Genomic DNA, 26681 nt, shown 5'->3' on the forward strand with positions numbered 1-26681 from the left:
AACAACACTCTAATACCACACACAAACACACCGAAAATTCTTGGTGTAACATATGATACATCCATGTCTTTCAAACAACACCTCACAAACATAAAAAACAAATGCACACCTAGACTTAACGCACTTAAGTCAATCACTGGAACAACATTTGGACAAAACAAAGAAACTAATATAACAATATACAAACAATGCATACGCTCAGTGATGAATTATGTGAGTCCTGCATGGGCTCCTAATCTCAGTGAGACACACCACAACACCCTTCAAATCATACAAAACGAAGCCCTAAAAACAATTACAGGCTGCACAAATACAGCACCTACAGACCATTTACACCATGAAACAAAAGTCCTCAAAGTCAAGGACCACCTCGACATGAGAGGCACACAAACACTTGCTGCAGCCACCACAAACACATCACACCCGCTACACTACATAGCAGAACACCCACACACACCAAGAAACATTAAAACTACACCCAAAGACCTTTATTACGCACAGATACTCTCTTCTCTTCCTCCACAACCACCAAATACCAGCCTCCGGAAACATATTCATAATCATATCACTCACCACTCCATTAACACACTGAAAGACAACACACTGCTACATGCCAGACCCCCTGATATCCACCCTTCTGAATCCTCTCTCCCACGAAAGGACAGAGTCCACTTGGCCAGACTGCGATGCGGTCACCACCCAGCACTTCTAAGCTACCAGAAGAGGCTGGACGACCGTGTTGTGAACAGCTGCCCAGGATGTAACACTTCACCCCATACCATACAACACATAATGGAAGTCTGCATTATACACAATCATGCACGCAAACAACACAACATACACTCTATAAAGGATTTGTGGGAAAACCCAGTTTCGGCTGTGGCCTTCCTTGGGGAGACGGGACTGCTCGGACAGACAGTCTAGGGAACGACAACAACAACAACAACTAAGTTGAAAGGGAGGGGCAAGTGTGAGTTTGGGAGTGTAGTTGGGAGGATATCAGGGGTGAGGAGAGGATGGTGGTTATACTAGTAAGTGAAGAGATAGGTAAGTGTGTAGTGAAATGGAAAGAGGTTTCTTCAAAGTTAATGTGGATGAAGGTAAAGCTGGGAAGGGAGATGTGGGTTTTTGTAAGTGCATATGGGCCTGGTAGTGAGAAGAGTGTAGAAGAAAGGGAGGCTTTTTGGATGGATTTAAATGAGTGCATAGAGGGATTAGGGAGAAATGTCAATGTAGTTGTATTGGGAGACCTTAATGCTAGGGTAGGAAATGAACCAATAGACGGAGTGATTAGGAAGTATGGAGTTCCAGGAATAAATTGTAGTGGAGAGTTGATGGTGATGTGTCTCAAAAGAGAGTTGATAGCAAATACAGTGTTTAAGAAGAAAGTCAATCCTAAGTACATATGGGAGAGGGTGGTGGATGGAAGGGTGGCAGATAGAGCGTTAATGGACTATATAGTGGTGACCAGGAGTATGGTAGGAAGAGTTAAGGATGTACATGTTCTAAGGGGAGAGAGTTGGGGAATATCAGATCATTATTTGGTGGAAGGTAAGTTGAGAATGGAAAATAGGTGGAAAAAGAGGAAAAGGGCAGAAGGTAGGGAGGTACTTGGAGAGAACTGCTTAAATGAGAAAGAAAAGGAGGAGGAGTATAAGAAGAAGCTGAGAGAATAGTGGGAGGGAGTGAAGGATAGAGTAGAGCTAGGAGTGGAGGAATGGGGATGGTTCAAGGAGGGAGTTGTAAGGTGTGTAAAAGATGGTGTGTGGAACAAGGAGGAGGTGAGAAAATAGAAAAAGGGTAGTGAGTCAGTGGCGGATCCAGGATAAGAATTTGTGGGGGGCTAACCTGAATTCCTTCCTCTGAGTAGTCTGATGTATCAGAAGTCTGGAGTATACTTAATAAGGTTTTTCAGATTTTTCTGTATTTTAGACATATATAATAGAATAAATATTCGTTTTATATTACACGCTTGTGCTAGTCAGTGATAAGGCACTGGCACGCGTATACTCTCGCATAGACAGAAATTATTGTAGGATCCGTGTGTAGTGTTAGTGCACATGGACTCATTGAAGTAATAAAAAATAGAAGTAGCTTCAAAAACAGAAATACAAACAAAAACGTGTATGAACTTCTGAACCTGTTAATAAAAGTATTTAAATTGCATTAATAACACATAGCATTGTTCATGGGATTTCACACGAACATCAGCCTCCTGTTATTGTTGTTGTTTTTTTTTGGGGGGGCAAATACACTGATTACACTGTCTATTTCTGTCAGAATCTTTCACAAGTTGTGTCGATTCTTGACTGTCCATTCTGGTCATTCTCCCTTCCTCCACTCTTCGCGCTTCGGAGTTTGAGTTTCGAAGTTTCGGAGGTTTGAAGCTTCAGAATTTCCAAGTCTTGGTATTTGATGCTTCAGAGTTTCGAACTTCGATTACGCAAATTGGTGATACTCTCGCAAACCACTTAGTTTCTTCAAACTGTAATTGATGTATTAGTTAATGAGCTGTTTATGTATATGTATAATTCAGCCAAATTTTACGAGTCACAAGTGATCTATGACACTCGCCCACACAAAAAGATATTGCTCCACGCAATGTCTAACCAATTACTCCAGTAATAATTACATAGAGACACTGATATGTAATTGAATTGAAATCTAACTGCACAACTATAATATTCTATAAAAGTACAATTACTACACTTTTACGTCTTTCTAGAGCAGTCGGGACATCAGGTCAGCTCCAACATTTGAACTTCCTTTGATGTACCGGATGACCACGTTGAACTGCTGGAGGTACAATGCCCACCTCATGATTCGGGCGTTGGCGTTCTTGGAGGTCCTAAGGCTCGAAAGAGGCAAGTGATCAGTCTCTAAAATAAATTTATCTCCGTAGAGGAAATAATAATACTTTTTGATGCCCTCTACAACTGCAAGCAACTCCTTTTCCACCGTACTATAGTTCAACTCCGCTGGCTTCAGCTTCCTACTATGATAACTAACAGGAAAAATATCCCCATCCCTTTCTTGCATCAGGATAGCTCCAATGCCTTCTTGGGACGCATCGGTCCGGAGGATGAAAGGCTGGTTGAAGCCCGGTAGTTGAAGTATCGGCTCCTTGCAGAGGAGGTTCTTAAGCGTCGTAAACGCTTCCTCCTGTTCAGGCCTCCATGTCAACTTGTTAGGAGCATTCTTGTTGAGAAGCTCTGTGAGTGGCAAGGCGAGGACAGCAAAATTCGGAATGAACCTGCGGTAGTAGCCCACAAGTCCCAAGAACGATCGGACCTGTTTCTTCGTGGTCGGCCGAGATGCATTCTTGATCTTCATTATCTTGCTATCCTGGCATCCACATCGTCCTTCGCCTAAGGTATGTCCCAGGAACTGTACTTCCTGTTGGAAAAGTTCGCATTTAGACGGCTTGGCTGTCATATTCACTGAACTAAGTCTCTTAAGTACCTTCTCCAGGATCTCCAGATGTTCCTCGAAGGTAGAAGAGTGGATGAGTATATCGTCCACAAAAGCTTCCACTCCATGGATGCCGCGCAGAACTTGACGCATGGCACGGTTAAAAACTGCTGGGGAGTTGGTAAGTCCAAAAGGTAGTACTTTGAACTGGTAAAGTCCGTTGGGTATTGCGACTACCGTGACCTGTTTGCTTCTCTCCTCCAGCGGAATCTGGAAGAATCCTTTCGCCAAATCCATCTTGGAAAAGATTTTGGAGTTGGCGGCCTTTGCAAATATTTCCTGCTGATTGCTCATTGGCTCTGCATCCACCTGGGTTACTGCATTTACTCCGCGGTAATCTCCACAGATTCGTACACCTCCATACTTCTTGCGTACAACGACTATAGGACTGCAGTAGGGAGACGATGACTTCTCTATGATGCCTGCAGCTTCCATGTTGTCTATCTCCTTCTTGACCGCATCCACCAGACGAATGGGTATCGGGTATGGCTTCAATCTGACGGGTACGCTGCTCGTCAGCTGTATTTCGTGGCAATCCACCTTGGCGACTCCAGGCTTATCGGAGAACACTGCTGAATGTCGCTGGAGAATAGAATTTATACGTCTCTTCTGCTCTGGACCAAGCCTCGGAGGTACTTGCACATCCTCCACCGTTTCGCCTTGAATAGCTTCACGGGTAAGGGGTGCGCAATCTGTCAATTCCTCAACCTCTGGTATAACCACGGCAGCAGAGACCATCTGCGACTGCTTAAACTGGCCTTCGACAATCTGCAGACACTCGTACTGTTCAGGTGATAGCACACGATCTCCCCTATTCAGCAAACATTCTTGACCAACTGCCGAACATGTAACTTGAGGTGTGTAATATTTCTTCAGCATATTAATGTGGAACCTCTTTTGGTCTGGTCCCACTTGCACCAAGTAGTTCAAATCATTGAGACGTTTGACTACTTCAAAAGGTCCTTGCCATTGCGACAGCAACTTGTTGTGCGCGGTGGGTAGAAGGAGGAGGCACTGATCTCCTTCCTCGAGGATCCTCAGCTTAGTTTTCTTGTCGTAGTACGCCTTCTGAACTTCCTTAGCTTTCAGTAGCTCTTGCTTTGCTACTTCACAGGTCTCTCGTAGTCGTTCGGCCAAGTCCAGCACATATGCATAAGTTGTCTTCACTGCGGGGTCAGGCTCTTCTTCGTCCCAGAGTTCTCGCAGTACTTGCAGAGGACCACGAACTGACCTTCCGTAGACTAACTCAAATGGTGAGAACTGTAGTGAAGCTTGGGGTACTTCGCGGTTGGCGAATAGTAGAGGGGCGATAAATCGTGGCCATTCCTTAGGTTGCTCTGCTGCCATCCGCTTCAGCATCTTCTTGAGGGTGCCATTGAAACGCTCACAGAGTGGTAAGGGGTAGTCCTGAGCCCTTTTACAGCCAGTAGCCTCAGCAACTCTTCCATCATGACTGAAGTGAACTGGCTCCCCCGGTCGGACAACACTTGCTTAGGAATGCCCAGGCGACAAAAGATTTCGAACATTGCTTCGGCGACAGTTATGGTTTCAATATTGCGAAGGGGTACTGCTTCAGACCATCTCGTCGCGAAGCCCACGCAGGTAAGGGTGTATTTGGCTCCGTCAGCTGCCCTTGGAATGATAGGTCCAACGATGTCCACAGCCACTCGCTGGAATGGCTCAGAGATCAGAGTGGTGCAGGCTTCACTCGGCCGCGATCTGTAGTCTTCTGACATACGTCACATGACCTCATCATCCTCACTATCTCTCTGCCTATCCCAGGCCAGAAAAATTGAGACTGAATTCTATCTTCAGTTTTCTGTACTCCCATGTGTCCACCTAGTGCAGCATGATGACCCAGCTTAAACACTGCCAGGCGGTACTTCTCTGGAACGACGAACTGTAGTCTCGAGTCCCCGCTTGGATACACCGTACTGCGATAAAGTCTTCCCCTTTTCTTAAGGAATCTGGTTTCCGTTCCCCGAGAAGTTCTGCAATGTCCCTCTAGAACCTTCTTACAAACCATGGCAAGTGTGGGATCGGTCGTTTGCTCGGCAACTACGTCCTCACTATTTGCAAGATCTGAAACAGATGAAAGTATCAAAGGTTTTACCTGGTTGGTTGCTCTGGCGGCTCCTCTGGTAACCGCCGCTGCACAGGTTTGGGTGGTGTCCTCGTGTGAGCCGTAGCTAAGGGGCAGATTACCCGAGTCCCGTTGATAAGACTCACGGTTACATAATTTCCAGTGTAACTGTCAGGCGTTACAAGCCTCTCCTTGACACAACACCCCGTCGATCCGTTGTCCCTTAAGACTTCCGCGGTGACACCATTTACCTTGCCAGGCTGAACCAGGAGCCCTGTACCTCTGAGACTAGAACTCAATGCAGCTGATAAGTACACGTGTTGGGGAGTTGACACGGAACCGGCGGTGACATACTCTTCTTGTGGAATAACCTTTGGGGAAAATTCCTCAGGTGCTCCTCCGTGGTGTACTGCTGCTGCTGCAGCGTGCTGATTCTTCTGACCCTTGTGACCCTTCCAACCACCTTGAGAGTAGGGCTGGTTCCTCACTTGCTGTGGTTGGCTGTGAGGAAAAAAAAAGATTGAGTAAATCTTTGTGGTTTCGACTGCTGTGGAGATGACTGGTAACTTATTGTGGTGTTGGGCTTGCGTGTTAGACCCTTGTGGTGTCTGAGAATGTACAGGGGGAGGCAACTTCTTGTGAAGTTGTTTCCTCGTGTGGTACCCGTAAGCTGCGAAGTGTGCGTCGGCCAGGTCAGTCATTTGCTGGAGATCCTTTACTTTCGGTGTCTTGAATTTAGCCACCAGCTCCGTGGGACACGACTTTTCCAGCTGGGTGCGCAGCATCAAGTCGCGCAGACCCTCGACAGTCTGCGGAGTCTCGTCCTTTTCCATCCAATGGTCCAAGTAACTCTTCAATCTAGCGCAGAACTGGGCTACCGTCTCCTTATCCTGCAACATAGCTCGCTGATATTGGTCACGCGCATCCCCCAATGTCTTACCATAAGCTAGAAGTAATGCTTTCTTCATGCCTTCATAATCTCGCATTGAGGAGTCAAGACGGTGGATGATGTCGAGAGGTTTCCCGTCGAAGAGGTTCATAAACTCGACCTTCTTAACATCTTCGCTCAATTTGTACGTAGTCGCCACCATCTGGAACCTGTCAATAAAAGGCTCAATCGCTTGACCTACCTCATACTTTGGAATGTTGAGCCGGTGTGTAGAGAACTGGGTGTGAGCAACAGGGTTGACACCTGGCGAGCTGGTACCATCGGTCTGAGGTTGGGAAAGTTTGAGCTGTAGCATCTCCTTCTCATGCAGCCGTTTCTCCTTTTCATGTTCCAACTTTAGTTTCTCGAACTCTCGTTCCTGCGCTCTGTCGTCCCGAAGTTGCTGTTGCCGTTTTCGGACGTACTCCCGGATTTCCTCAGTATCCTTATACCCCAGGGTTTCCGCCTCACTCGTCAATTCCTGCACGGACATGGCTCTCACACTTCTGTAATCAACTTCAATGTTACAATAAAAGTTTTACTGCCAGAGTGTGAATAACGCACAAGAAGGCCCCACGATGGGCGCCATTTATGTCAGAATCTTTCACCAGCTGTGTCGATTCTTGACTGTCCATTCTGGTAATTCTCCCTTCCTCCACTCTTCGCGTTTCGGAGTTTGAGTTTCGAAGTTTCGGAGGTTTGAAGCTTCAGAATTTCCAAGTCTTGGTATTTGATGCTTCAGAGTTTCGAACTTCGATTACGCAAATTGGTGATACTCTCGCAAACCACTTAGTTTCTTCAAACTGTAATTGATGTATTAGTTAATGAGCTGTTTATGTATATGTATAATTCAGCCAAATTTTTACGAGTCACAAGTGATCTGTGACAATTTCAATATTGATTTCATTGTAAACGCCGAGTAGCGCCAGGCCGTTGAGGCTATCTTGACCCATAGTATTCCTTAGGTAGGTCTTCAGTCGCTTCAGGGTTGAAAATGAACGCTCGGCCTCTACGTTCGAGACTGGGAGCGTGATAAAAACTCGGAGGAGCTTGGCCAGATTCGGATACATTCGGGTCTGGGCGTGGGCAAGGGCATCTCCAATGGATTCGAACTTCATTGTTGTTGAATACCAGCGCTCTGCTTCCACCTTCACGAGGCTCAAGGTCTCGATGTCAGCCTCATAAACCTTTGCCGCTTCCAGTACAGCAGCAACATCTCCGTCAGCGCTGCTGAGCAGATTCTTGATCTTGAAGCCAACAGGAATAGTATCATTACCGAACCGGGTCTGGAGCTCAGTCAATACATGGTCGAGGAATGGGACATATACACAGTGGCGGCGCCAGGGGGGGGGGCTTGTAAAAGTGGCCAGCCCCCCCATTAGCCCCCCCCCCAAACTGAAATGAGCAAATTGAAAATTTAAAACACTCATTGAAATAATTTTATTAAGTGGAATTTTTAATTGCCAGGGCTAAAAATTTGTCAGCCATCAGTGCTAGCCCAACCATTAACCTCCTCCCCTTCTGAAATGAGGATAATATATGTGTACTATCATATTACTATTAGCCCCACCAAAAATTTGCTCAGCCCCCCCAACTAAAAATTCGTGGCGCCGCCGCTGCATATACAGATCTTCGGTAATACTCCCTCAGCTTCTGGAAGAGTAAATTCGCTCGCTGCGTTTGGCGCTTGCAAACTCGAGGTACAGGAATGGTGTCATGTGATGAACCGATCTCCTGGAGGAGCCCCTCTGCCTTCTTGAAGATGTTCTGGAAGCTGGTCAGTGCACCTTCCCGGGTCTTGTTTAGATGCGTCACCACATCACCAATCCTAACGTACGCTGAGACTAGATCGACCATAGGGGACTGCAGGGCTCGGCTCGGCTCCACAGTGTGAGCTAGCATAAACTCAGCGACGGCGAGACCAATCAGAAAGCGCGGCTCTCGGATTGCTATTAGTAGTAGTCCCGCCGTCGCGTCCGAGTTGCTCTCGTTCTCCAGAAAGACGGCAATAACTGGCAGGAATTCCATAAACACAATGACCGAGTCGTGTCGCTCAACCCATCTAATAGCTCAGAGGCTGACCAGAAAGTACTAAAATCGATTAAATGAAATCCTTACAATGATTCATGGAAGAACAAATTGGGGGGGGGGTGGGCTTCAGCCCCCTCAGCCCCCCCCCCCTGGATCCGCGCCTGGGTACAACTTCACCTTAACTGAAGTGAAAATGTTGCACGATACATATATAATCCTCATACATGGGAACTATAGATGGGTAATGTACCAGAACCAATACTCAATACGGAGAAGTCACCAAGTGGTAAATAAAAAGATTAATAATGAAAATGTGTTGGTAACTCGACATTCCTGAGAGGGGTAAGACAACCGGCTTGGTGTAACTAGGGGTGTCGAGTCCTTTACATAATGCTTTATATGTTTTCGTATATATAAAAATGATAGGCCACTCTATCTAAATGGAAAAAGTAAGACTGTATGGTTTGTTATGCACGCTTTCATATACTAAGCTTCTATAATACAAATTTCATACAGCTTGATATGCTTAACTGTATTTCAATCTTAATCCGAATTCTACATTGAATTAACTGAGGCCGTAACCACAGATGTCTATATTAATTAGTAATAATAGCTTACTTACTCTAAAAATGCCTCTGTCGGGATTTATTCCCGACAGTTGATATGTTCTTGAAGATTAAACCCCATTTCGTGGAACTGACTTTCCACACACGTCATTGCGAATGAAATGGAAGAACAGAAGAGTACGTCAATGAAATACTTATATGCCTACATCGATGCTATGAAGGATGTAATTTCGTGATATAAACATATACTTTATTCTCTTATTTTACTAATAACATCAGGTTCAGTTCTCAAAATAAGCGGTGGAAGTATTAATCATGATAAGTTTCATAAATATATGTCATTTACCAATACATTTCGTTCATATCCTACCAGTTTTTTTTATAAGATAAGTAAAGTAGGGATAAAAAAGAACGTATATATTCATACTGATATTACGACGATATGGTGTTAAGAACATAGATAATATTGTACATTGGAACGCTTTAAAAATTATATTGTACCAGACTTGGATTTGTTTGTTGACGTTTTACTGCTCAAGCACTTCATACATACCTGAGAAGTTTTGACCAATCGTGTGGTAGTTTTGAAAAGACCAACCAATAAATACAAGTTTTGTGTCGCTGGTTGGGCAGTCGTCACCATGGTTACCAAGTATGGGTGAGGGATACAATACATAGAACCTGTCGTTGATTATGTGTGTAGTTGTTTGGTATGTGTGAAAGGTAAAGGTGCCAATCGTAAATGTACTATCATGGATGTTGGTTTGTAATTCTTTGAGATTTTCAAAACATTCACAGCTTAAATAAGTTGTTAGTAAATAGTATAAGAACTTGAATGTAATAGTATGTATTAAACATTTATATATGTTGCAAGCGATTATACAAGTAGAACTTGAAAGTTTGAACTATAAAACGTTCCTATATTTAATGTGTACAAAAGTGTAACATACGTATAGATAGTTGTTTTCAATATATGAAGAGCATATAAACACAAACATTTACAATTAGGTAAATACCCTTCCGTCCATATAAACAAATATGTTGAAAATGTATTAAAACGTGAAGACTGAACAAACCTCGTATAGTGCCGCAGTAGTCAATTACTGAGGAATCCAGCATCATAATTCCAGGTAAGAGTGCTTATAGTTTATATAAGCAAGAATTATATTGAGCTACATTGATAATTTCATATGATACCATATATATGGGAGCTGAAATGGACTGTATGGATAGATCCGAAAGAAAAGTCACTTGGCATGCATGCATGTTAAGTTGATAATATAATTTAATAAACAAGATTCCCTAGACACCAGTTTATTCCAGGGTTTTGTCAATAGTGGGTAAATATAATTTATTGTTGTGGGGAACAGGGCTGCACCTGTAAAGGGAAATGGGCTTTGATCCATTCCTGATATTAGTCATTGTCTTAATGTTGTAGATGTGGACCTTTGATAATGCTTAATCTATTAACACTCAACTCTGCATCAAAGCTCTCACATATGTGGGTGACCAGTCATAGCCCAGTACTACAAATACAAAAGAGCATCCAGAAATACACAAATTTACCTCATTATGCTAGAACTATGGATAGCAAAACAGAACATCTCCAACCCTTCAGAAATCCTTGATGATGATGCTTGCTGTGGATTACCATGAATCTAAGAGACACCAAAAGATCAGATTAAGTGGTTACAGGTACCTTCTTCCACTGAATAAAAACCCAAAAATACTCAACCTCACATTTAGATATACACAAGATACCCCACACATAAGAAGTGTGAAGGAAAATAAAAAAACAATGTATTGAGACCAATTACAGGCTTAGGATTTGGACAGTAGAAAGAAACACTTACCATTATGTATGAATAAGCCAGAAGAACTACTTAGCCATGCATCCAGAGTGTTGGTTAGTCGAATTTAGAGGGTATTCCTCATAGCTGTGGTGGTCCACTTCTACTTCCAGCCCTAGTATCTTCTCTCCGGAGATCTATCTGGTCTGGTATGGAGTTAGAGGCTGCTCTGCAGTATTCTGTATATCCAGGTACAGGAGGCTTATCTGGTAGTTCCTATAAGAATCTGTCTAGGTGTGCTATCCAACAGTTAAAAAACAGCTTTCCTACAGATGGTGCAAAATAAAGCACTATAAACAAAACCGTCAATTTATAGTTTCACCCAACCAACGATTTTTGTATGTGGCTTATGTGTTTCTGGTGAGATATGTTGTGTATTGATTGATGGTGTGCATCATTTCTGTCGCAAATGCATAGTTTTCAAGAAATTAATATATAAAGTTATGCCTACCTTTCCTCCCCAACAACCTGTGGGAAATCGGGATTTTTGGGTGGGAAGCATGAAATTGAGTAATGCGCGTTGCAAAACAGATGTAAAATCAACAAGAACACAAAAAATATATGGAAATACATATATTACACCTTTGATGGCGGCACTGGCGGGGGCTCACACGTGCGTACCATGTTGTTGTTGAGCAGCGTTACCAACAATTTGCTACATTTAGTGAAGCGCACTCCGCCCGCACAAGAGTTGCTAACCCTAAAGTCGGGAATAAATTCATGAAGCTTCGAGAGGACCGAGAGTTGCGATTTTGTGTACAACTAACCTAATGTAACCTAAACTAACCTCAACCTAACGTAATGTAACCAAACCTAACCTAACCAAACCTAACTCTAACCTAACCTCGACCAAACCTAACCTAAACTAACCAAACCTGACCTAAACTAACCAAACCTAACCAAAGCTAACCTATCCTAACCAAAGCTAACCTAACCTAATCAAAGCTAACCTAGCCTGACCAAACCTAATCTAACCAAACCTAACCTGACCAAACTTAATCTAACCAAACCTAACCTAACCTAGCTGGGGGCTTTGCCCCCCTAGACCCCTCCAATCCCCACCAAAGCACTCTTAGTAATGTAACTTGAGCTCTCTTTAAAGTATAACTATTAGTAGAAATGTGTGTTTATCTATTATAAGTAAAAGTTAATAAAATAAATGGAAACCATTAGGTCAATTTATAGTTTCACCCAGTGGAGAAATCATAAATGTGACAATGCTGCTCAACAATAACAGCAACGCTCAAATGTATCAGAAAAATCTTAAATGTGACGGCAACGCTTGCTGCCGCCATCAAAGGTGTAATTTATATATTTTCATATATTTATTATGTGAATTTCTGGATTTCCGACCTGTTTTGCAACGCACGTTACTCGATGTAATAATCCCCCACCCAAAAACCCCGATTTCCCACAGGTCCCCCAAGATCGTTGGGGAGGAGATGTAGGCATTTCGGGAGGAGAGGTAGGCATATCTTTATATATTAATTACTTGAAAACTACGCATTTGCGACGGAAATGATGTACACCATCAATCAATACACAACATATCTCACCAGAAACACATAAGCCACATATGGAAATCATTGGTTGGGTGAAACTATAAATTGTCCAACAAAACTGACTGCATGAAAACAATCTCAGTATAATATTTTCAGTCAAAAACCAAAATCCTTGTCAGAGTAGCACATTAGAATGATCAGAACTTGAACCCACTCACCTCTCACATCAGATTGCTTAAAGCTATTGGTCCACTTAATAGGGGTAAAAAATGGAAAATTAAAAATAATTGAAAATATGCTGAAAATAGTTTCAAGTGCTGGCAACAATGTTCTGAAGTATTAATCTGACATGGCAATTTTTACTATTAATAATTATAATTTCAATATAAATATTGCATGCTGGCAACCCTGGCATCAGAACACATGATTACATTGTATATATATATATATATATATATATATATATATATATATATATATATATATATATATATATATATATATATACAGTCGTACCTCGGTACTCGACCATAATCCATTCTGAGGTGGTGGTCGAGCACCAATTTGTTCGAACACCGAAACCAATTTTCCCCTTATCACTGTCTTTCTTTGGACCCATTATTAAGGGCTAGAGCAACACGAAAAAGTTTAAATCTGGGAAGAAATACTCGAACAAACTGCGTACGTCTTACTCCGCTGGCGGTCTGAGTCGAACTGACGCTTACCCGCTGTTCGAGCTAGTCGAGTACCGAAAATCTGTTCGAGGTCCGATGCATTTTCTACTTGAATTTTTTGGTCGAGCACCGATTTGGTCGAGTATAGAGGCGGTCGAGTACCGAGGTACGACTGTATATATATATATATATATATATATATATATATATATATATAACGTAGAAACCACTGTTGGAGTAGAAAAGACTAGAAACGGGGAATCTATATATTTCGATTGCAAACTGCAATCCTCTTCAGTAGATACAAATAAGAGAGAGGGCGTACTGTTTAAGTAGCACCCTTAACAAAAGAAAGGGGAACATGGGAAGATATCTCTACCCTCTTCTCACTCCGTATGTGAGGTCAGGAGGCAAATGAGCTTTCACTAGGTTGGAGATGAAGAGTCCGGACATTATGTCCGGGGACCATTGCCCCTTTGAAATATTCATGTTGGGCTGAAATTCAATGATCGTAGATTCTACCATCTTTCTCCTGAACTCACATCTGGATTTATAAATAAGCTCAGCTCTGTCCCAATCTAAACAATGTTTAAATTGCTTAACATGTTGGAACACAGCTGAGCTATCTTGTGCATATTTAATGGAACGTTTATGTTCAATCATCCTGGTATTCAAATCCCTTCCAGTCTGTCCGATGTAAACTAAGTCACAACCTTTACACAGAATCGAATAAACCCCTTGGCTCTGTTCTTCTTTTAACCTTTGATGGACATTTACCACCTTTTTATTAATGGTGTTAGGGTAATAATTAATCAAATTTAATTTGTCTTTGGGAAGAAACTTGGTCGAGGGAATGAATGATTACATTTTTCACCTGTAATATATATATATATATATATATGTATATATATATATATATATATAATATATATATATATATATATATATATATATATATATAAATATACTTTGCCTTGCTGTGGATGTGCTGTGTCTTGCGACACTGCTTCCAACCCAGGGCAGTGGACAAGGTGTAGGGATGACCCGTCATCCAGGAGGTGCTAAGATAAGAGGGAGGGTGGAGGGGTGTGGAGTGTATTTCAGGGATGGAATGGGTGGGAATGATTTTATGCCTTTTCCTTTTTGGCTACCTCCCTTGTAAGGGGGAAAAAGCCTTGGTATATGTATGTATTTGACAGTAACTCTGTGGTATGTGTGTGTGAGAGAGAAGAGAGAGTGCATCAGTTCCTGCCACAATGTGAGTTAGGGATGCATGAATGGTTCATGTGGTTGTGTTGACATTTACTATGCACTGCATTTTTTTTTCTTCTTCCACTTGGTTTCCTACAGCCTACAAACACTTACAAGTGCTTGATGCCCTTAGAGCATTAAAACAGAAGAGGGCTCCAGTAGAGAAGGAGAAAAATCAGGCATAAGTAAGAGGAAGCATGAAAGGGAGAGATTGTTACTGGTAAAGGGCTACCAATTTCTACCTTTAGAAACACTTTGAATGCCATGATTTACTTGAATAATGAATTATTAAATAATTTTTATCCATATTTCACCAGTCATGCCCATTACATTGATGTCTGGAGTGTAACAACCTCAAGGTAAATTTTGAAACCCATTCTCTCTCTTTCTCTCTCTCTCTCTCTCTCTCTCTCTCTCTCTCTCTCTCTCTCTCTCTCTCTCTCTCTCTCTCTCTCTCTCTCTCTCTCTCTCTCTCATGCCATCAATATGGTACCAATGACAGGTGCCTTTAAGTGGTGATACTGCAAGACAGATGTCAGAAAATTGTCACCCTGCCATCCATCCATCTTTAAGGCCCCAACACCCTCACCTCCAATTCCAAGAAATTGAAATTTGGTCTCTGGACTGGATCAAAGATTTCTCTCAGCCAATTTTTCAACTAAATATATTTCCTCTACTTTTGCACACAAGGAGTACAGCCAACCAGTGACTCCCTTCCCCTGTCATGATGAGCCAGTGACACAGAAACTTGTACACTAAGAAAATACAGACAACAGTCCAATGTTTCTTCTCTGAGAAGGCCCAGGGAATGTTGCCATCTTCTGGGGTTGCTGGTTTCCATTTAGTGAAATTTCAGACCACAGTTATTGTTATTACAAAATACCAACATATGACAGTGATATTGATAAATTGTTGTGTATTGCTTATATATTGATGATGTATTTAATGACAATGTCATTGTTTTAACTTACCTCCATTTCTAACAAAGACAGCTAGTCAATCTCTGGGAAAGTTTTTTTTTTTTCTTCATTAACAACCTCACTGCTTAGATATATAGGGCTATTATGTGGTAGAAAAAAAATAATTCACTGGTCCTTGTTTCTTCAGGGTTCATGTAAATAGTGATTAATTTTTGTACTGAATTTAAAGTTGACATTTTCAAGCAGACTAAGCCTGCCCAAGAACACCACACAAAATTTGCACTACTCAATATTTAGTTTACACAATACAGAGACCATCACTTTTTGTTATTATTATTATTATTGTTATTATTATTATTATCTATTATTATTATTGTTATTGTTATTGACCAACTCAGGAGTTGTTATTGGATATTGTAGGGTCATAGTTCTGTCACAAAAATGTAATTTTGGAATGTAAACAGAGATATTTAACCAAGCTCTTTTTTCTTTCTGCACGAGTATATTTGCCCTTCTGTGCATTTTTGGTCATTGTAGGCCTCTTATTGTGTCACCACCTCAATCTCTTGTGTTATAATGTAGGGAAGGGCTTGCAAGTTCTGTCCCATCATAAATAGTCTTGATATCGACTGTCAGCACTAGCATGTATAATAGTTATCATTCATGGAGGTTTGGGGCAAATTATTTTTTTGGAATGAAACCAAGTTAATTTAGGAGTACAGCCAAAGTGAATACTATACGATATTGGGATTTTCAGTACTTATTGAAGGCTATAGAAACCCCTAAACTAAGTTCATTGTATAATCTTGCAGCCTATTTGTTGCCCCCTCAAAGGTACTTCATGATTCAGTCCCACATCTGGGTACCTGTCAACTTCATATTGCATGAATTTTATGCAGTCTTTACTAATGAGCTAGTCATGCAGCACTCTTTTAAGATTGGAGACAAATTTCCACTCTGAGAAGAATGCTGGCTATTTTTAACTTCTATCCCTCCTTATTTTACTATCTTCTTCAAATTTCTTTTTTAGCACTCCTTTAGTGCAGTGTTGTCTCCAAAGATAATTTTGGATAATGGTGATGAAATAAGATACTCCTTTCCTCAAGATACACCGTTCTCATGCTGTCTTCATAGGTTGTTTTGCAGAGGGATGGAGAATAGTGTTGGTTGGCTGTGGGTACCAGATTTGGTTGATATATTCTTGATTTGGCCTGAGAGAAGTTGTATACAAGGAACTTTATCATACATAGGGCACTGTCATAGCAGAATGAAATTGTTTGGAAGGAGCCAGAAAAATACTTAAAAGTTAAATGACCTATGAAAATGTTAGGTCAAAACAGCTTTAATCCTCTAACATACCCTGAGTGCTGAAATTGAAAAACAAGTAAATGTATTATACCCATTGCTACTAAGGGGTGCCAGAGATAAATAACATTGGCAGTCAGAATAAATTTAATATTGACCCATATAATGGAAAGGGTTGAATTAGGTAATAATTTTTTCAGTACTGATGGGGGTGAATAAAAGTGTGGTAACAGCCAGAATAAAAGGAAAAGTGCCACCCAGTATGGAAGGAGTTAAGATGCTGAATGGCCTGATGAAATGTAAAATTCATCGGGTTCACTTGGAAATTTAACACAAGGTTATGTACATAGGTAAAAATAACAGTAAGTACGATTACAAGTTATTTTGGAAATTCGTTAACAATAGTGGATAGTGAGAAGGATGTAGGGGTAATTATCAGTAATGATCTCAAATCATCTAAGCAGTATATTTCAGCCTCTGAGAAAGCAAATAAGACTAGGACTGATTGCACGATCTTTTGACTTCAAAAGCTCATCTCTCATTAACAAGCTATATAAATTGTTAGTTCGTCCACATTTGGAATATGCTGTTTCTGTATGGTCACCGAATCTCATTAAAGACATTGACAGATTGGAAAAAGTACAATGGCAAGCCACAAAACTGATTCCAAATATAAGAAATAAATCATACAAAAATCGGCTAAAACATATGAATCTGTTTTCCCTAAAAAAGCGTAGACTCAGAGGTGACTTGATACAGATCTTTAAGATTCTAAAGGAAGTTGACAACATCAAAAGTGACAAAATTCTTACACTGAATGGGAATCCGACAAGAAATAATGGTCTTCAACTGTCAGGAAATAGATTTAATTTGGAAGTGGGTAGAAACAACTTTGCCAACCGTGTTGTGATATGGCTCGGACAAGCCAGGGAATCGAAACTCACGGTAACTCTACGCACTCGGTTTTTATTTAACTTGAAAAGGGATGAGCTTGAGAGCAGAGGAGAACTTGAAGCTTGGAGACGACTGCTGCTTAGAGAGAGGTACTGCTTGTAGAGGAGAGCTGCTTGTGGAGGAGAGGTACTTGATGGGGAGAGCTGCTTGTGGAGGAGAGCTACTTGATGGGGAGAGCTGCTTGATGTGGAGAGCTGCTTGTAGAGGAGAGCTGCTTGAAGAGAAGAGCTGCTTGAAGATGTGTCCTGGAGTGAACTGCTGCTTCGGCTTGGTCCCCCTTCTTGTAAAGGAGGCTGGTGAGGTCCCAGGCGAACTGTCCTGGGTCCTGATTGGTCCGTTGCCTTGCGCTAGGTCGTCTTTGCTGACTACGCTTGCCAACAATGGGTCATATAAAAGGCTAGGTCGGGATGTGTCACGGCCAGTCTGGTTTAAACCAGTGGCACGTCGCCACAACCGTGTAGTTAATGGAATAAACTTCCTGCAGAGGCAGTGAAATGTAGTTCAGTTTGAAACTTTAAAATTAATTTAGATAAACATTTAAGCAAGATGCTGTAATGATTGCCATTTATTTTATATTATTTGATTATTTGTTATTGTGTATGTATTATTTGCTTGATTTCCATTTATTATTATTTGTCATTTTATTATTATTTACTATTTACCTGTTTATCACTTAGCTATACATATGTATTATTTATTTGATTTATTATTATTTATATTTTAATTTTTATTTCATCTTTTATTATATATATATTTTTTGCATCTGACCTAGTTATGGACCCAAAGGTCTCCTGTTGGCATGCTCCGCATTTGTAATCCTTTATAATTTTATTTTATATTTTAATATTATTATTTTTTTAGGAGTAAAGGGTTTCTAACATGCTTTCAGGGGAGCCCCCACCCAAAAAATCTTTTTCTGAAGGATGTTGCTGATTTTTTATGTGTGATATCTAGGTCTGAGGAAACCTTCACAGCTTGAGTTTTATTCAGATCTGACCAGTATTTTTTTTTTTTTTTAACAAAAAACCTAAAAAATACCATATTTTTGGGCTTTCAAATCCTATCTCCTCTTACAATTTTTATTCGATGTCTTTCATTTTATAGCAAAAGAAAACAAAATAGAAAGTTTTTTTAAATATCTTTGTTTAACGCCGAGGAAAAAAAAAAATAGAAAAAATGCAAAATTTTGACTTTGACACGTTATTAAAAAATTTCTATTTAACATATGCAAAAAAACTCTCTATTTCATTTTTTGTCATTTATCTAGCTATCAATAGAGACCTCGTATGCAAAAATCGGTTGAAAATTGAGGGAGGAGATAGACTTGATCAAAAACTTACATTTTTCAGAAACGAGTGTTAAAGTTTTTTTTTTTTTTCTTAGTTTGACTAAGTTTTACATTGGAGCTCCTAAGAACCATTGAAAACAGGTTCCATTGTGTTTTCATGATGATTTTGCATCTTTCAAGTAACTCAGGCACTTTGTACCCTCCTACAGTATAGGATATTATTCACTCAAAGTGAGGGTCTCATAAGGCGCCACCTTACTCTTTGTCGCAAAGTTTGAGTTCTTGGTCTAGAATGACCCAGCAAGGTAGTCTGATTGCTGGGATTCAGCTCTCTTTTCTTGGGTTTCCTTTCTGGTGTTGGAACAGGCTCTTGCTGCATCAGGGACATCACTGTGAGGTTTGAGACTCTAAACCCAAGGTGTTGCAACAAGGAGGCATGCGTGTAGCCACTTGTTAGCAAACAGTTGTTTGCGTAGAGACAACGTGTCTGATATAGGTGTAGAGGACAGAGGATCAGGTGCTGAAGATGTGGATGTAGATGGCAGGGAGAGAGCTGCTGGAGGGAGTACTAGTGGTAGTGGCGGAGGTGGTGATAACAAAGTTGATGCTGGGGTTCTTTCTTTCTCCCCTTGAGTTGCTAATGTAGACATTCTTATCTTCTGCACGTGTGCCTTTTGTTTGGATAGCTTAGGCATGGCTAATATCTTCAAATTTCTCTTCATTGAAAAATAGATGCGAATTTCAAACGGTAAATTAGTGAACGCGGCAAGCTAGCGTGTACATGTCCTTTACTTTGTAAGGCTATCAGGCCACTGTCAGTCGTGCAGGCTGAACTTCCTCACACCACATACTCACGTGCATGCCGGACGTAAGAGAAAACTTTATAAGTGCATCAAACGCAAAAAAAAAAAAAAAAAAAAAAAAATTGAGTAAAATATGGTCAAAACGTATGTAAACAATGGTCGTGCGCAGCATGTGGCTGCCGGGGGGAGGGATGGTAGGCCCTTTAAACTCTTTAAAAATGGCAGTACGATAAAAACACTTAACCAGCATCTAGAGCAAGATCCCTACTATGTATTTATGCAATTAAACAATTCTTTGTTTTTTTTTTCGAATTTTTCTTAAATCTGGGGGTGGGGGTTCCCCTTCATACAAATACAATAGTGTCCACAACCTATCTTTCATCAGAACGTTTAGTTCACATATCACCTGAATCAGTTGTAATCCTGATACTGATCTAGTTCTCAAATTCTTTTATGTTATTTTGTATAAGTGGATTTTGGTGAGCACCATTGTACTCTCAAGTGACTAGTCCAGATTCATAGAAACAGGATTATTGGGTAGGAACTGTTACACTTGGTTCTTATGTAAGAGAGACCTAGAGCAATATATTGATTGATTTCCATTCCCTTTCATATAAACAGCAGTAATGTGTAAAGTGCATCAGTTGTGAGGTTTCAGACTTGTGTTTTAGAGCTTGATTTCCTTCCATTATCTATAAATATGATGAGGTGAATCTCATTTGAGGATGTTGATTTCAGTTTAAATATTATTCTTTTTATTATTCTTGTACCTCGTAGATGACAAAGAGTATTTTTGCAATGGGAAAAAGTATATTCATATTTTTTTCTCTTCGTATCTTACCCTCAGCCACTCACCGTTTTCCCTTATCTAGTTGCATAGGCCTTGTTCCAGACGATGCTACACAATAAATAGCCCTCGCTGAGGGGAACATAAAGAATGAGGAAATAGAATATCCAGTACGAGGAGACTTGTGAAAATTATACCAGAAAATTAAAAAGTGTTTCTGGTAGTTCTGACTTTCCGTATGTTCGGAACATTTCGTTCCGATTGTTTGAAATTCTCAATTTTAGATTACCATTGTAGGAGACTATCAGTATAACGTTGAGGCCCTGCTAGTAATTTTTAGCAATAAAGTAATAATTCTTTAATCGGGATGTAAATCAATAACCTCACATTGAGCGTGCATGTCGTCGTTGGAAGGCAAGAGGGAATCTCATGTCAAAATTACTAACGGAATTGACAGTGTCATGCACCTGAGGCCGTACATTTTTTTCTTTTCCTTTCTTTTCTTTTTCTTACTTTTGTTTTCGGGTCATAGACCCAGTGGCAAGTGTAATGGTAGAGGGGTTTTCATATGCTTCCTTTTGATATACATTGTGGTAAATGCTTGACTATACGATCAGTGCTTGAAGTATTGGCGTGTGAATGGGTGTACGGCACTACAAATTTTCCAATTTCCATGTTTTTTTTTATAAATTTGTTTGTTTATATTCTCATTTTTTTTGTTCACTTGAATGCAGTCTTTCCCAAAACATAAGATCACTAATTTCAATTAGTAAGCACATTCGTGCAGTTTGCTGCCATGCAACTTGATGTGTTTGAACTGTGAATTGGATTTGAATCAAGCTATAGAAGTTGTGTTAAGATGTGATTCTGCCCAGTACTGATTAAAATTATCTGGCGCTAGCCAGAATAGAGTATAGATTCGCCATTCGCCAGATTTTGATGAGGTCAGACAGCAGTACAACTTCTTGTCTAACGGCAAGGGCACCTATCTCTCGCTGGAAGCTTTCTTCGAGCTTGGCGGGTGTGTGTGTTTTAGAATTGAGTTTTGATTCCCTCGTCTGAACAAGATAATTTTCAGGTGTCAGCGAGAGCAAAGCTGGTGAAGGGCGTCGTTGGAGATGACACGAGAGACCCCTAAGGCCGGCCACACACGTGCAGTTTCAACTGACAGTTATAACTGAACAGTTGTAACCGTCAGTTTAAACTGCACGTGTGTGGCCGGCCTAAGGCTCGTTTCACACGTATCGATTTTTCGCCGTGCGCCGTCCACAATACGACGTCGTGCTATCAAATAACCATATGTGTCTATGAACGCTTTCACACGTGGCCGTGGTCATGACTCACGAAAGCGTTCATAGACACCCATGGTTATATGAGAACACGACGTCGTTTCGTGGATGGCGCACGGCGAAAAGTGGTTACGTGTGAAGCAAACCTCACCCTCTCCAGCGCGAGCGTCTTACTCGCCAAAATAAAATCTCCTGGCGCTAGTTACAACAAAATCTGTAATGGGAAGGGGTTTTTATTTTTATCATTGTTGCTGTTATTATTATTATTATTATTATTATTATTATTATTATTATTATTGTTATCATTGCATTTTTCATTATTGTTGTTATTATTAATATATATAATATATATATATATATATATATATATATATAATATATATATAATATATATATACATATACATATATATTTATATTGCTATAGTTGGGCAGCAGATCCCCTTTTAGGCAAATGTCATTAAAATTTGCAGCAGCTTCTGCGTTCACGAGTTTTTTGCTGACATACTCGACTTTTCTTATGCTGGCGCGCTGTGTCGTGCTAAGTTCTCTAATGACCTGGCCAAATAGCATTGGTGGTATAGGTAAAGGCATGGGAATTATCTTCTTAATATTCATGCAGAGCTTTCGCCTAACAGTTAGGCATCTTCAGTGCTAATGAGTACAGTGTGTGGGAAATGATTATAAATACACAATACATAGATCACAAACACTTCAGTGCTGATCCGGTTGACCAATCAGGAAGCAGGTCGCGAAGCGCCGCCCTCGGGCCTAGCGGCTGTGAGCCGTAAGCTGACCTCGATGTCTTTTGATGTGGGGATAATGAATGGGTCCGGAGTCTGTCTGTTCATGGTAGGGTTTTTATCTTTTATGTATAAGGCTTCTAGGATATGAAGGCGTGTGTGGTTTATTTCTGTCTGTAAAATAGTGATGCCCTCCTCCAAATTCTTTCTTGTCAGTGGGGTCTGATGTACGTCTTCGTGGTGTCGCTTGATGGCGCCATTGGAGAGGTGAAGGGTGAGGCGCCTCGTGAGCTTCGTCGTAGTCATCCCTATGTATTGTTTCATTGAGGGATTCACAGTTCCCTTTTCTACAGGAGTATACACGAGATATGTATACTCCTGTAGAAAAGGGAACTGAATTTGTGGCTATTTTCCATTTCTTTTCGTATGTGTCTATTGTTTGTATTTCTGTTTCTGTCTTTTTGGCTAACATATTTCTACTTTTGTGTTTGGGATAGGTGATAATTTGTGTAAGGTCGTCTGCGTATTGTATTTGGAAGCAGTGTGGTGAGGGTTTTGGTATGTCTCCTGTGTAAAGGTTGAGTAATGATGGTGATATGATGCTTCCTTGTGGTACTCCACTGTGTAATTTGAATGTTTGTCCTATGTATGTATGTATTTTTATGTTTGATGTTCTGTTGTATTTTATATTTGAGTCCTTCGTGCCATACTTTATCAAATGCTTTTGAGATGTCTCTTGAAACTATATTGCATCCTTGTTTTTGTTTTTGGCTGTTGGCTATGTGTTTGTAAAGTATTGCAAGTGCTGTATGTGTGCCTCTTCCTGGAGTGAATCTGTGTTGGTTTGGGTTGATTTGGTTGTTGTTTACTAAGTGAGTGTATAATCTATCTGTATTAATTCTTTCGAATATTTTGGCTGGTACTTCTAGAAGAGAAATTGGTCTGTAGTTCCCCACGTTTGTTGTCTGTTTGTTCTGCTTTGGAATGAATATGAGTGTGGAGTGTTTGAATATGTTTGGGAAGTATCCTAGGCTTAATGTTTCGTTTAATGTTGTTGTTAAGTAATCTAACATGTTGTCTGGTACATGTTTTAAAATTATTTTGTTTATTCCTGATTGTCCTGGTGTTTTATTTTTCATGTGTATGTTTTTGATGTCTTGTGTTATTATTGGCTGTGTTATTGTGTTTTCTGGGTCTAGTCTATTTAGATCTACTATGTCATGTGGGGTGAGTTCTTGTGAATGTTGTTGTAAGTGAGCTAATATTATTTGTTCGTGCGTTTGATCAAATTGTATGTTTTCTTCCGGAGTGATTTTGAATGTGTTCTCCCAGTGTTTGCGGAATGCTGTTTCTTTTTCTTTGTCATTGTGGTATTTTGCGTTGTTTTCTATTATGTATGGTATGTTAATTGTGTTGGTACCTGTTAGTCTTTTTATGCCATTCCAGAAAAGTTTTGGGTTTTTGGTGTTTATGGGATACAGAGATCACATGGTCTTAATATACCAGTAGCTGCGCCCGCCGGGGGGAGGGGGGACGCGGTAACCTGCCAGATAGAGGGGGGGGGGAGAGAAGGTAGGCGCTGTGACCTGTGTCAAGCGAGAGTGTGTGGTGGCGGAGGGATGGGGGGGAGAAGGTGGGGAAAGCCATTTACCCCCCGTCGTTGTCCGTGATAATTCATCTGTTCCTTGCTCCTGCGTATATGGGGTTGAGTGTTATGGACCTGTTTATGCTGTCTTCGTTATTGGTCCACAGGTTTTATTCCTGTTGCCGCTGTATAAAACCTTAGCGCCCTGTCAGTCGAACTCGTGTTGATGCAGTTCAGTGCAGGAGCAAGGAACAGGTGGAGAAGTATCACGGACAACGATGGGGGGTAAATGGCTTTCCCCACCTTCTCCCCCCCATTCCTCCGCCACTACACACTCTCGCTTGACACAGGTCACAGCGCCTACCTTCTCTTCCCCTCCCTCCTCTGGCAGGTTACCACGCCCCGCCCCACCGCCCCCCGGCGGGCGCAGCTACTAGTATATTAAGACCATGTGATCTCTGTATCCCATTGTATTCCCTGAGGATGAGTCCCGGACCGGACTCGAAACGTCGGGAATAAATTAACTACTTCTGAGTCTGATGTTTTCTACGTTTCCACTATTATGGTTCCCGGACTCCAGCTTTTTTCGTACACAAAGGAGAAATACCTGTGTGGTTAATCCCCTTTCACGGCGGCTTACGACTTCTGTCGTTTATTCCAGCTGTCGCCAGGCAATTTCATTCAACCGAGGAAAAAATACTCGCAGGATCGACAGGGTCAAGACGGCAGACCGCATTTGCACGTGGCGCTAGGATTTTCAGGATTGCGTTGATGTTATTCGTATTTCGTTATAAAATAATTTATTGTTTCTGTACTTGAACGATAAATTTATTTTGAAATGTGATGTCAGACTGGCCTCAATATTAGAGAAAATATCTACCGAATCATAATACTGTATTGGCATTATAATTTCTAGAGTATAAATGCGAAAACAAATACGACAACAACCCTGATGCAGTCACTGGAGTCACCAATACTTGTACCTTTGATAGAGTTTGATCCTCTCTACCTTTAATAAACCGATCAAAACGCACGTGAACTGTACTTGGCTCAGCATAGGATCGATAAGTTAGTACCTCCGTCATGGTGATGCTGTTTTGGGGCCACATGGCACCTCAGGCGAAATGGTCACCTAGAGGTTGATGGAGCCAATTTGGCCTACCTCGTGGTGGTCACTGAATGGAGTAACTTTCCCCGAGGGACGATGGATGTCGAGGTTTTAATATTCGTCAGTTAAGTTCTAGATAAATGTGAGGGCTCACGCTAGAAAATACATAACTGCAACCGAGGTCGTCATCTTTGCCCAAAGCACGATTGGAATCAGTGTGCCCTAGCTAGATATTCTTTGAGATTTGCGGCAATCATGTGTGTATTCATGAAATATATACAACCAGTGTTGAAATACTGTCTGTGTTGTAAACTCATTTTATGAAAGATAAAAATAAAACGTGTTATGATATAGATCTTTGTTAGATAATAATCAGTCAAATGATAAGTGCATATATAGTTTCAGTGTTATTTTCAAATGTCAATTTGTTTATCATAGTGCAATGTAAAAATTGTTGCCTAATGCCCTTTGCCATTGTTGGAAAGATTAAGATAACTTGTGCTGAGCGTTTAGTAAAATTGTCTGTTCAGTAGTTGTCTTATAAGAAAAGGGAGCCTTTTTTCAATATCCTTCTTGTAACAGGACTTCGACATGTGATTGCATAATTGAAATCAATGGCTGCTCCCAACAATTGCTTCGTGACGGTAGGCGACATCGACTGCACTCGAGCTGCAGATCGCGTAACTTTGTCTTTGTAAATTACATCACATATTTTGTTATGTTTAACTTCCCATGCTTAATTTATTATTATTTAGGGAAGGCTTTCCTGATGGGGAGTTTGTTTTTGGCCAACTCGATTAACGTGAGGGCGATTTTGCAAAGCAGGTGAAGCCTGTTGGCGACCGGGGAGTTATGGATCGCTATTGATTGTGCCAGCTTGAGGCACGTCGCGCCCATGTCCCCCCACCCCCTTTCCCCTCTCACATCCCCTCCCTCAACCCTTTCATGCTTAGAGAATGATGAATAATTTTAATGGTGGTAGATATAATAGAAAACGGCCGGGTCATGTTAGGTCCTTTCCCTACCAATTGGTAAATATCTCTCTTCTTCACCCCCCTCTCTCTCTCATCTCCCCCCCCTCTTTCTCTCATGATACAGTAATTTCACAATGGAAAACATGCCTGAATGAGGTATCGATCAGTGGAATTCCCCCGACCTGTGTCCCTTGTCCCTTGGCTGCATAGAGCTGCTTGTCTTCGGCCAGAACAAAGTTACTCAAAGCACGTCACCGAGGCCCCAAGGGGTAAGTGAAAGTGTACCAGTTACAAGTACTATTTAGTATTACCTGTAGGAGAGAGATAAAAAAAAACAAAAAAAAAACGGAAAAATATAAGATAAAATGTATGCAAAATGCCGTTCTAGAAAGACCAGAACGAGAATCTTCCCCATTCGTAGTCGAGCCTGTCATGTAAGGGAGGAAGAGGCATATTGATACTTCCCTTTCAGAAAGAGTCCAGGTGGAAGACTATGAGGAGGGGAAGAGCACAGATAAGGAACTTGGTGTCGAAGAGTAAAGGGGCTGTAGGCTCCAAGTCAAAGAATGA

At 41.0% G+C, this 26681-nt stretch overlaps 1 protein-coding gene across 5 annotated transcripts in view; it reads left to right on the plus strand.

The window, feature by feature from the left end:
• Positions 1 to 9617: 9617 nt before the first annotated feature.
• The window catches only part of LOC143038545 (uncharacterized), a 262086-nt gene continuing 245022 nt past the window's right edge, over positions 9618 to 26681 (plus strand). For 2 of the 5 annotated variants that reach the window (XM_076207881.1, XM_076207878.1), the window contains exon 1: positions 9746 to 10209. Coding sequence is in view for 3 of the 5 variants with exons in the window: in XM_076207876.1 (XP_076063991.1) it covers positions 9734 to 9737 (4 nt within the window). In the remaining 2 variants the exon portion in view is untranslated. The other 3 variants (XM_076207876.1, XM_076207880.1, XM_076207877.1) reach the window with 3 other exon arrangements.

The sequence above is a fragment of the Oratosquilla oratoria genome, chromosome 24 (genome assembly GCF_046742065.1).
Source record: "Oratosquilla oratoria isolate Oo_2021 chromosome 24, ASM4674206v1, whole genome shotgun sequence".
Lineage (NCBI taxonomy): Eukaryota > Metazoa > Arthropoda > Malacostraca > Stomatopoda > Squillidae > Oratosquilla > Oratosquilla oratoria.